The 12,240-nt window shown below is 43.7% G+C and overlaps 1 protein-coding gene across 1 annotated transcript; it reads left to right on the top strand.

Moving 5' to 3' along the window:
* Nucleotides 1–1,454: 1,454 nt before the first annotated feature.
* On the top strand, nucleotides 1,455–2,582 carry LOC137384952 (galactoside alpha-(1,2)-fucosyltransferase 2-like). The gene has a single exon (XM_068059664.1). The coding sequence runs from the start codon at nucleotides 1,455–1,457 to the stop codon at nucleotides 2,580–2,582; it is 1,128 nt and encodes a 375-aa protein (XP_067915765.1).
* The last annotated feature ends 9,658 nt before the right edge of the window (nucleotides 2,583–12,240 follow it).

The following is a 12,240-nucleotide window of genomic DNA, read 5'->3' as shown; positions in this document are numbered from 1 at the left end:
TGTCCGCTGGTAAAATGCGAAGCAAATCATTTGCCCTCAGAAGCTTTGCACGGATGTGAAGCAGTGTTGCCATACTTGTGTAATTTAAATGTTATGTAATGGAATGTTAGCCTTTATAACCCGAGGGTGGGGGCTAGAATATAACAAAAGCAAAATACTACGGATATGCTGGAAATCTGAAACAAAAACAGGAAGTGCTGGAAATACTCAGCAGGTCAGGCAGCATCTGTGGAGAGAAGAGTAGAGTTAATGTTTCAATTCTGCGACTTTTTATCAGATCCAAAATATAAAGCAGAGGAAGTTTTGCTACAGCTACACAAAGCCCTGGTTACACCACCTCTGGAGCACTGTGTACAGGTCTGGGCACTACACCTTAGAAAGGATATATTGACGTTAAAAGGAGTGCAGTGCAGATTCACCAGAATGTTATCAGGGCTCCAAGGGTCAGATTAGGAGGAGAGATTACATAAACTAGGTTTATATTCCTTGGGATACAGATGGTCAAGGGATGATTTGATTGGGGTTTTGAGGATTTTGAAAGGAATTGATAGGGTAGATAGTGAGAAACTTTTTCTGCTGGTGTTGCAGTCCAGGACAAGGACCTTAAAATGAATGCCAGGCCATTCAGGAGAGAGGTTAGAAAACACTTCAAGCAAAGGGTGATAGAAGTGTGAAACTCTCACAAAAAGCAGCTAGCTCAATTAATAATTTTAAATCTGAAATCATCAGGGTTTTCCTAGATAAAGGTATTAAACGATATGGAGCCAAGGCTGGTGGCTGGAGTTAAGATACAGATCAAACATGATCTCATTGAATGGTGGAACAGGCTTGAGGGGCTGAATGGCCTCCTCCTATTCCTATGTTCCTAAATCCAGAGCTGAGGCCCAAGCTGGCTCTAGTGAGAAGCAGAGTGAGACTCACTCCCCCAGTGACGCTCCCCCCAATTTCCCCAATATCTGGTTGCAGTGGATGCCACACCCCAGTGGGAGACCTAAGCCCCGATTTTAACTTAACCCACCCAGTGGGATGGGGCAGATTCTGGCCTGATACCCATTTTATACCTATTCGGAATACAGGGCTGTAATCATAGGATTGCCCTTATAAATTCACATTGGTGAAAAGTGAAACCACTTCGTACCAACCTTACAGTTGTACTGTGAAGCCACTCTGATATTTAGCACTGTGGACAGTTCAATGGATGAATGGCACTCTTTCCTGGACTGTGAGTGGGGAATTAGGTCTCCTGTATGGCATATGCTGCCTACAGCCGGCACCCCTGACAAATATACAGCTCATCTGCCTGACATGATTGTTCAACAATAACCGTGATTCAGAATTGACCTTACTTTGCATTATATTTTATAAGTTCTCTGCTTGTACCTTTTTAGGACTTTGGTGAAAGTCTCATCTGAGTTGGAAACATAGCAGAAGATCAATTAAAATAATTTGTGAAGATGGCCAACTTACCAAGTTGTTACTCTGCTCTGTTTAATGGGAAGCAGCACTGCTTTCTAATATTGCTTCTCCTTTCAGGCCTTTCATTGCTCACCATGTACAGACTTGGTTACGTGCTTGTTTATGAGGAAAATAATAATTTTACATTATACGGACAGGATACTTCCAAACATTTGGCAAATGTCACCAGCATGGAGACCACCATTAATGTTTCAAAATGCATCAAAGATGAAGACTACAAGTCTTTCAAAGCCATCAGGTCTTCCAAAGGCATGTGGACTATAATCCCAAATGGGAGGTTCGGCAATCTGATGGGACAATATGCAACATTATTTGCTTTGGCCAGATTAAACAGGAAGCAAGGCTATATTTTTCCAATAATGGCTGATACCCTGTCTCAGAACTTCAAGCTTACTCTTCCCACCCTTCATCAAGAGGTTACCAACAAGATTCCTTGGCAAAACTATTATATTGCTGACTGGATGGATGAAAAATATAAAAATATCTCAGGAGACTATGTTAAATTCTTAGGATATCCATGTTCTTGGACATTCTATCACCACATCCGGGAAGAAATCCTTCGTGAATTCTCTTTTCACGAGTTCATCACAAAGGAGGTCAGCTTGTATTTAAGAAATATAACAGCCCAGCGTCAAAATGTTACTTACATAGGTGTTCATGTTCGAAGAGGAGATTATGTGCATATTATGCCACAGATATGGAAGGGTGTCATTGCAGATAGAAACTACTTGGAGCAAGCCATGTCCTACTTCAGGAATAAGTACAAGGATGTTGTCTTCATAGTGATGAGCAATGGAATACATTGGTGTCGGAAGAATATTGATACCTCCAAAGGGGATGTCTACTTCTCAGAAGATGGCGATGAATCCAAGCCACATAGAGACTTTGCCATACTTGCTCACTGCAACCATACCATAATGACCATCGGCACCTTTGGATTCTGGGCTGCCTACCTTGCTGGTGGGGAGACCATCTACCTCACAAACTTCACCTTGCCTGGTTCACCTTTCCTAAATGTATTTAAGTATGAGGCAGCCTTCCTGCCAGAATGGATTGGGATTGCTGCTGATCTCTCACCTCTTCTGAACAAAACCCTTAACATTTAAGCAATGGCATTTTATATGCTCTCTGGGATTATATTCATAGATCAGACAAGTCAAAAAAACAGCAACACTCAATGAAGCTCATGCCTCTCCTACCCAACTCTCTCATTGCAAATGTATTCTGAACAGCGTCGTATTCTTGGCTTTACAACACAGTCTGACAAGTTCTTCTAAACATTTTATCATTTCGCACTTCCTGATCACTCTGCTTTACATTTACGTTTTTACTCATTTCTGTTTAGGCCATCTGCTCCTATTTCCTGCCTAGCTTTGAAGTAATAATTTATCTATGCCATTTGATAATTTATCTGTTTTGATGACATCCTAATGTAACCATATTCTCTGTAGAGCTTAGAGTTAGAATCATAGAATCATACAACACAGAATGAGGCCATTTGGCCTATCATGCATGTGCCAGCTCTTTGAAAGAGTTGTCCAACTCGACCCAATCCCCCACAGACCTGCACTTTTCGTCTTTTTGACTATATAACCAATTCCCTCTGAAAGTTATTATTGAATCTATTGTCACCATCTTTTTAAGCAATGCATTCTAGATCACAACAACTCACAGAGAAAAGCAAAATCCCACTCAGCTGCCCCCCGAATCTTCTTCCAGTTAACTTAAATCTGTGTCCTCTGGTTACTGACCCTTCTGCCAGTAGAAACAGTTTCTCCATATCTACTCTATCATAACCCTTCATAATTTTAAACACCTCTGTTAAATCTCTCTTAACCTTCTTTGTTCTGAGGAGAACAATCCAAGCTTCTTCAAATTCTCTACAGAACTGAAGTCCCTCATCCCTAGTACCATTCTAGTAAATCTCCTCTGCAGCCTCTCCAAGGCCCTGACAAGTTGGATTCAATTCTCAAGCTGTTCTCAATTCTCTAACCAATTGCTCTTCTCCAAACTTTATCCAATGCCCATACATCTATATTGTGATGAGGCAACCAAACTAAGTAGAGTACATTAATTCTGAAATCCTTATGGTGACTTCGAGTATTCATCAGGTAAATATCTTCCTTGTAAACGTTCTGTCCACAGCAAGTCAGCTAAGCATTTGTGCAATAAGTAGAGAAAAACAAATGTATTTTTGTGGTACTTATGTATTTATAGTACTTTATCATGCCTCTCAAAGTAATTAACACAATGAATTACATTAAAGGGCAGCGACTGTTGTTATGCAGGCAAACAATGGAGCCATTTTGTGCACAGAAAAATATCCCATGGGAATTCACAGCTTGGGGCAGATCTTGGTGTGTGTATGTGCGTGTGTGCACATGTGTGTGTGTGTGTGCGCACATGTGTGTGTGTGTGTGTGCACATGCGTGTGTGTGCGCTTCTGCCTGTACACTGTGGTGTGGGGTTACTGGGGGACCTGGCGCACAGATGTCATACCCCTCTAGTGTTGCTTGACCAGCCAAGATGTGACATAAAGGCAGACCATGGACACTTTGAGATGGGAGAGAGAGCAAGACCAGCAGGGAGCTATCCTGACCAGTCCAATACAGTCCAGTCCAGTCCAGTCCTGTCCAGTCCGGTCTTGTCCAGTCCGGTCCAGTCCAGTCCGGTCTGGTCCAGACTAGTCCAATACAGTCCAGTCCAGTCTAGTCCTGTCCAGTCCAGTCCAGTCCTGTCTAGTCCAGTCTGGTCTAGTCCAGTCCGGTCTAGTCCAGTCCGGTCTAGTGCAGTCCGGTCTAGTGCAGTCCGGTCCAGTCCAGTCTAGTCCAATACAGTTCAGTCCAGTCTAGTCTTGTCCAGTCCATTCCTGTCCAGTCCAGTCCGTCTAGTCCAGTCTGGTCTAGACCAGTCCGGTCTAGTCCAGTCCAGTCCAGTCTAGTCCAATACAGTCCAGTTCAGTCCAGTCCAGTCTGTGGCTCCAGAGCGGACCAACTGCATTCTGGAAAATCAAAGTGTGACCTCACAGGCAGGCAGGTAGATGATTGGTTGGTGAATATTTTTCTAATTTATCTTTCAAAACTTGGGTAATTTTAGTAAATGTGAGGTTTTATTAGGAGTAGTAAGGTTTACTAATAGTATAAAAACTTAATAGATTGGCTGGTGAGTATTTCCTATTTATTACTATTATTATTTGTAAGGTTTAATACTATTGGTAAGGTTATTATTACTATTGGTAACATTTTAGTGTTGGTAGGGTGTATTAATCATGGTGTGGTAGATTAGTATTGGTACAGTTTATTATTAACAGTAGTAAAGATATTATTACTATTGGTAAGATTTATTACTACCGGTAGGGTATTATTATTAGTAGTAGCAGGGTTTATTAGCAGCAGGGTTTAGTTATAGTACCAAGGTTTATTATCTAATAGATAGAGGAATGACAGGGCTGCTCCAACCTCTGGAGTGCACATCCTCTGCTATGTGGGAACTCCAGGACACTTCTCATTTCCTGGATAACTATACATGCAGGAAATGTCATCAGTTGCAGCAGCTTGAACTCCGGGTTTCAGAACTTTAGGAACAGCTGGAATTATTGTGGTGCATCGTCACTGCATTACATCTGTGAGATTAAGAGCTTCATGGATAGCACATTTATAGATGTGGTCACCCCACAGCTTAAGAATATGCAGAGACAGAGTGACCTCCAGGCAGTCAAGAAGAAAAAGGTAGGTAGTGCAGGAGACCCCTGAGTGCATCTCACTCTGCAGCTGGTATTCAGTTCCAAATACTGAGGGAAATTATGGTTCATCTGGGCTGTGCAGCCAGAGCCAAGTCCATGGCACCACTAGTGGCGCAGCTGTACAGGAGGGCACAAGGAAGGAGATGCAATAGTCAGGGGAACAGACAGGCATTTCTGTGGCCACTGACGTGAATCCAGGATGGTGTGTTGCCTCCTTGGCGCCAGGGTCAAGGATGTCACCGAGCGGCTGCAGAGCACCTTGAGGAGGGAATGGTGAACAACCAGCAGTCATGGTCCACATTGGTACCAAAGACACAGGTAGGAAGAAAGATGTAATCCTGCAGAAAGAGTTTAGTGAGCTAGGTAAGAAATTAGCAAGCAGGACCTCAAAAGTAGTAATCTCCGACTACTCCCAGTAACACATGCAAGTTAGTATAGAATTAGGAGGATAGTGCAGATGAATGTGTGGCTGGAAAGATGGTGCAGGAGGGAGGGCTTTATATTCCTGGGGCACTGGGACCAGTTCTGGAGAAGGTGGGACCTGTACAGCCAGACGGGTTGCACCTAAACAGAGCTGGGACAAATTTCCTTGCGGGGCGATTTGCTAGTGCTATTGGATAGGGTTTAAACTAACTTGGCAGGGGTGTGGGAACCAGGAGGAAATATCAGAGAGGAATACCAAGGTGCACAGAGAATTGGAAGAGACAGATAGCAGCAGAGTAGGAAATAGCAAAGTTTTAGGTCGGGTCAGAGTGAGTGTTAGGCAGTACTAGAGAAGGGAGTAGTTCTGTATTATATGGGGGTGGACTGAAAAGGAATATGAGGAATGCAAAGACAGGATTACAATGCATGTGTGTAAATGCATAAAGTGTGGTGAATAAGGTTGGTGAGCTACAAGCACAAATAGCAGTATGGGAATATGATGTAGTGGCAATAACGGAAATGTGGCTTAAAAATGGTGAGGACTGGGTGCTTAATATACAATGATACAGTGTTCAGAAAAGACAGAGAATGATAAAGAGGTGGGGTAGCAGTCCTGATTAGGAAAGGGAGGATGTCCTTGAAGGAACAAGAATCGAAACATTTGGTTAGAGTTGAGAAGCAAAAAGGGTATGATCACGCTTCTAGGGGTATTCTATAGGCCTCAAATAGTGAGAGAGAGATAGAGGAGCAAATCTGCAGGGAAATCACAGAGATGTGCAAGAACTGTTGAGTGGTGATATTGGAGGACTTTCATTACCCAAATATCGATTGGGATAATGTTAGAGTAAAAGGAAAGGAGGGGAGGAATTTCTAAAATGTGTTCAGGAGAACTTCCTTGATCAGTATGTTCTCAGCCCAATGAGAAAAGAGGCATTGCCGGAACTGGTGCTGGGAAATGAGGTGGACCAAGTGTCTGTGGGGGAGCACTTGGGTGAGTGACCATTGCCTTATAAGGTTTAGACAAGTAATGCAGAAAAGCAAGGAACAAAATAAGGTAGAATGTCTAGATTGGAAGAGGGCTAATTTGAACGTGATGAGAAGGGATCCAGCTGAGGTAGAATGAAACAAAAACTGACAGGAAAAACTGTAACAGAACCATGGGTTCTATTTAAAGAGATGCTTCAGGTAAAGGCTAGGAACATTCCAACAAGGGTGAAAGGTAGGGGAACCAAGAACAGGGCTCCTTGGTTGATGAGGGAGGTATAGATGAAACAAAAAAGAGGGTGTATGATACATGTCAGGTCAGGTGAACTCATCCATTAAGAACCAGGCCATATACAATAAAGTGCTGGTGTCACTGCATGAGGGATTGTTTGGCCTGTGGGATAAGCAGCTGCAAAAACTTAGTCACATCTTAAATCTGGTCATCCCACAGAATATGCCAAGTTTGGACAAACCAGAGCCTTGCTGAAACTTACTGAAGTCTTCTTAATTTATACTTCATTGATCCAGCAAGAGCCATATTTGCTTTCCCTAAAGTGATTTCACATTCCTTGTGAACACTTAGTAACTGGTTAATAACTGCTTCAAGTCAAAGAAAATTCTCTGACCACCAAAGATAGTCAAACAAAATCACTAAAGGACTATTGTAGCATTCCAATCTACATTAAATATACCAATGCAGGGTTAAAATAACTAGTTTCAGCTTATAATCAAATGCCCTTGAAATATTTCCAGCACGATGAATCTTGTTGATAACAGATTCAACTACGTGCTTTGAGAAGGTCCAACACGTGTTCAATATATTAGTAATGTTGCTTTAAGAATGTTCTCAGATTATTACCCAGTCTGGCCTACATTTGGCTCCAGTCCTACTCTACAGGTCAAATCCTGATACTCACAACTTGTGTGTCTTTAAGTCAGTTAGATGTATTTCCAGGTCACTGCAGCAAGAGTGTGAAGGGACTCCAAAACTGAACTAAGAATTCCAGAGAAATTTGTCGATTCCCTGCTTCCATTTCAAGCACCGCTGGGACCCCAGGGAACCCCAAAGGAAAGATTTAGGGAGCAGGTACAACCTGGGGAAGCAGCAAGATCCCAACAATGACAATGTCAGTTACCACTCCCTCTCTGTAATCCCCTTCCCTCCTCTGTCAGGAGGGCCTGTGGCTCAAAGGACAGAGACAAAAAAATGTATTTCCAGTGCACAGTGGTGCAGTGGTTAGCACAGCAGCCTCACAGCTCCAGCGACCCGGGTTCGGTTCTGGGTACTGCCTGTGTGGAGTTTGCAAGTTCTCCCTGTGACAGTGCGGGTTTCTGCCGAGTACTCCAGTTTCCTCCCACAGCCAAAGACTTGCAGGTTGATAGGTAAATTGGCCATTGTAAATTGCCCCTAGTATAGGTAGGTGGTAGGGGAATTAAGGGAAGGTAGGAACATGAGATTAATGTAGGACTAGTATAAATGGGTGGTTGATGGTTGGCACAGACTTGGTGGGCCAAAGGGCCTGTTTCAGTGCTGTATCTCTAAAATAAAATAAACCAGTTTCCTGCTCCAACTGGGGCTTCCAGATGTCCCCCCACCCCTTACTCATGCTGGTGGATTCCATCTGGACACCATTCCTACATGAGGCAGTGCAGTGGTTAGCACCGCAGCCTCACAGCTCCAGCGACCCGGGTTCAGTTCTAGGTACTGCCTGTTGGAGCACAAGTGTTTGAGTACAATGTTGGAATGCCAGTGCAGGAGTGCCAATGCAAGAATTCCAGTGCAGGAATGCCAGTGTTGAAATGCCAGTGCAGAAGTGCCAATGTTTGAAGGCCAGTGGAGTAGTGCCAGTATTGGCGTACAATGTTACAGTGCCAGTGTTGCAGTGTCACTGCTGGAGTGCCAGTGCAAGAGTGCCTGTGTTGGTGTCAGTGTTGGAGTTTCATAAAGCCTCCACTTCAGTTGCAATTTCTCTATAAGAGTTTTGTTTCTCTCATAAGGTTAACCCAGCCAAATGATTCTGACTATTAACGGCTCCAAGAATGATGTGGAAGTTTTTGGGCTGGTGCTGGCCTTGTTCAGTGGGAAGCTTAAACACTAGTTTCCTGCCTGAGATCCTATCAGTAATAAGACAAATTATTGCCTAAAGATCACTCATTTCTTGGCTGTAGTCTGGCTTCTTGCTGTAAAATTCACACAATGCTGGCACAAAAAAGAATCTGACCAACAGTGCCCAGATCCAACCCTACTCTAACATGTCTGGGGTATCACACACATCTAATTTCACTGACTGTACTTTACTCTGGCTCTTACTAACAAAACAGCAGATGAGGCTAAACCAGTGAGCAAAAGATAGGAATGGGCTTCCCTTATCAGCTCAATCTTCTTTTTACTCCTAGAAAGAGATATTGGGAAAGAAAATTTGGCCCAGAAATCCATGGAGCTGCTTTGCCAAAGACAGTGTGGCTTTTTCTGGCTTTCCAGTCTGCTCTCCCCTCGACAGATGACTGATCCAAACAAGTAGCATCCTTTGATTTCTAGGGATCTTTCAGGTCTCTCCCCTTCACTGCCCGCCACCGACCCCCGACACCTCCCGCCCTGGGCCTACCTGGAGCCTGGCTTGCTTGCCCAATATTGAGGCAGCCTGCAGCCAGTTTCTAACATCGGACCTGATGCCAATGGGGCTGGGCCCTATAAATGGACCAGGGGCCTATTTGAGACACCATGACTCTCTTCACCAATCCGCTGCCTGATAGTTGAAATCTACCCCACTGTCTCTAGAACCGGAAGGCAAAAAGCAACAGCAACTTGCATTTATGTAAGAGTGGGAATAAACAACAACAACTCGTGTTGTACAGCAAATGTATGGGTTTTGAGAAAATTTTAAAAGGTGGGAGGGAAAAATGGGGGTGGAGCTGGGGGGAGGTCAAAATACAAGTTACATCTGAGTTAGATTGAAAAATGGCTTGGTATCACTCAACTGTGACTAAGAACAGAATGGACCTCCCTATAAAATTGTCTCGGTGGGCTTTTTCAGGAGGCAGCAAGACCCAGCAAGTCCCAACTGAACAGAAGATACCCTGATATAATATACCCTAATAGAACATACCCTAAAATCAATATTGAAATTCCACACCATGATTACTTTCGGAGTGCAGTGACTGGCGTTACATGGGCAAATGCAGCAGCAAATTCTGCATCATTGACAACCCGCAGAAGGTAATGAGATCATAGAATCATACAGCACAGGAGGAGGCATTCAGCCCATCTTGCCTGTGCTAGCTCTCTGAAAGAGCTATCAAATAACCCCACTCCCTTGCTCTTTCTCCATAGATGAGTGACCAGTTATCTACCTGGTCATAGATAGATGACCAGGTCCATCTAGTCATCTAGATAGTAGGTTGTGGGAGGAATGTTGGCCAGGACACCAGGTTCTTCTTCAAGTAAAGCCAGAGGATCTTTAACATCCAACTGAACCACTGGAAGCGGCAGACAGACTCTCCGTTCAGTGTTTCATTCACCCAGTAAATCTTTGGGCACTCAGTGAAAAGCAGAAACAGGTTGAGGAAATGCTTTTCTTGGATGTTAGTAGGTTGCACAAGCATTTATCAGGTGTAAGAGTAAGAACAAAATGGGATCAAGTGACACCCATCAACAGGATGGGTCCTTGTGTGCTCCACACCTTTCTTTAGACCAAAAGGGACTGCTGTTGAGAGAATCTGATTGTTCTGCCCCAGCACAGAGAGAGAGGGTGGCTCTGACCCAAGGGGGACCACCTTTAGAACTTCACCTATGCATGCTGGAATGGCCAGTGTAGAGGAGATTTATATTATACATTTAATCTGCACCTTATCATTGCTAGGATTGCTTTTTGGGACAGTATAGCAGGAATTCTATTCTGTACCTTGGGGCATTTTACTAGATTAAAGATGCTATATATATGCGAAGTTCTTGTTGTATCTAGCTCCAGCTACTACATTAGGTTGTTTCACCCTCAAATTAGACAATTCAGAGGCTACACTTTGCGAAACAGTGAGGGAGCTCGGAGAAACACTGATGAATCTTTAAGAAAGAAAGACTTGCATTTATATAGCACCCACCATGACATCAGGACATCCCAAAGCACTTCACAGTCAATGAAGTACTTTTGAAGTGTAGTAACTGTTGTAATGTAGGAAAGACGGCGGCCAATTTGCACACAGCAAGCTCCCAAAAACAGCAATGTGATAGGTACCAGGAAACCTGTTTTTGTGATGTTGATTGAGGGATGAATATTAGCCAGGACACCAGGGATTATTTCCCTGCTCCTCCTCAAATAGTGGTTGTGGATCTTCTACTTTCACCTGAGAGGGCAGACAGGGCCTCGGTTTCACATTTCATCCAAGTGACAGCACCTCTGACAGTGCAGCACTCTCTCAGCACTGCACTGGCGTGTCAACCTAGATTTTTGTGCTCAAGTCTCTGGACTGGGGCTCAGAACGGAACCTAGTGGCTGACAATGGTCCCATTAGTACCATTGAATTGAAGGGTGGATGTTCTGATGGGAGCCAAGAACCTCCAGCTACCCAGTTAGAATCTGTAAGGAAAAGCTGCAAATGCTTGAAGACACAAGCTGAGTGAGGATTAGTGCAATGCTTCAGGTGGCACAGTGACCTTTGGTCAGGATAACCTCAGTACCAACACTCTGGAAAGCAGCAAACCCTTGTTGTAACCGCACTGCACTGAAAGATCACTTCTTGCCACATTCCAATCCAATATGACCGTGAATGCAGCTTTTGTGTAAGTGCTTTGTACCGATAAGCTGAAACCACACCACATTTAATGAATGCCTCGTCAGCTCTTGCTGCTGAGAAAATATCTAAACTTACAGTCAGCAAATTAAAGAAAACCTTGCACCTTGCCACCTCACTAGTGCTGCAGCCCTAGTTTAACACAGGGTTTAAACCATTTCACCTGCTATATGTGCATATATTAAAGCTGAAAACTGTAATTTAAAGGCTTATTATCATGTTAGGAGATGTGCTGCCATATCGCCATGGACGATCTGGGATGGCGCGTTGAAAATTGGGGATGTGCGAAGGGCAAGAATTGGAGGAGCGCAGTGATCATGATGTTTGGATCTGTTGTAGACTATTCTTAGAGATTGATTGCTGTGATTAGTCAAGAGCTCCATTATTGCTGTATCATGTGACCACCAGGACTGTAAAAGGCGAACTCGGTGAACTTTGGTATTTTTTTATCTGTCAATTCATATATTCCTATAATTGCATAACCTTTAAGTTACAGTGGGTTCATAAAGGGTTAAAATTCACTTTGCAACTGGGGGTATAGGTGGGGCAGCTTGGTGGATGGGGAGGGGTGGTGGTGGTGTGTAATGGGGGGGCGGTGAAGTGAGGAGGGGAGTTGTATATTCAACAGAAGCTGAGCGAACAGGTCTGCAGCATGTTGTCGGTACACACATCAGACACTGGGAGTTCATCCAGACCCATTAGGTTGAAATGGCTTTATTCACTTTCAGAAACAACAGAGTAGTTGCATGGGGTCTCTAGCCATTAGGGGAGAGATAGTCAGTTTAATTGGCAGCTATACAATCCATCCCCAGACAGAGAAGGTTAAA

This window comes from Heterodontus francisci, chromosome 27 (assembly GCF_036365525.1).
Source record: "Heterodontus francisci isolate sHetFra1 chromosome 27, sHetFra1.hap1, whole genome shotgun sequence".
Classification (NCBI taxonomy): Eukaryota; Metazoa; Chordata; class Chondrichthyes; order Heterodontiformes; family Heterodontidae; genus Heterodontus; species Heterodontus francisci.
Note: the sequence above shows the minus strand (reverse complement) of the source record. Positions and strands in the feature narration are given on the sequence as shown.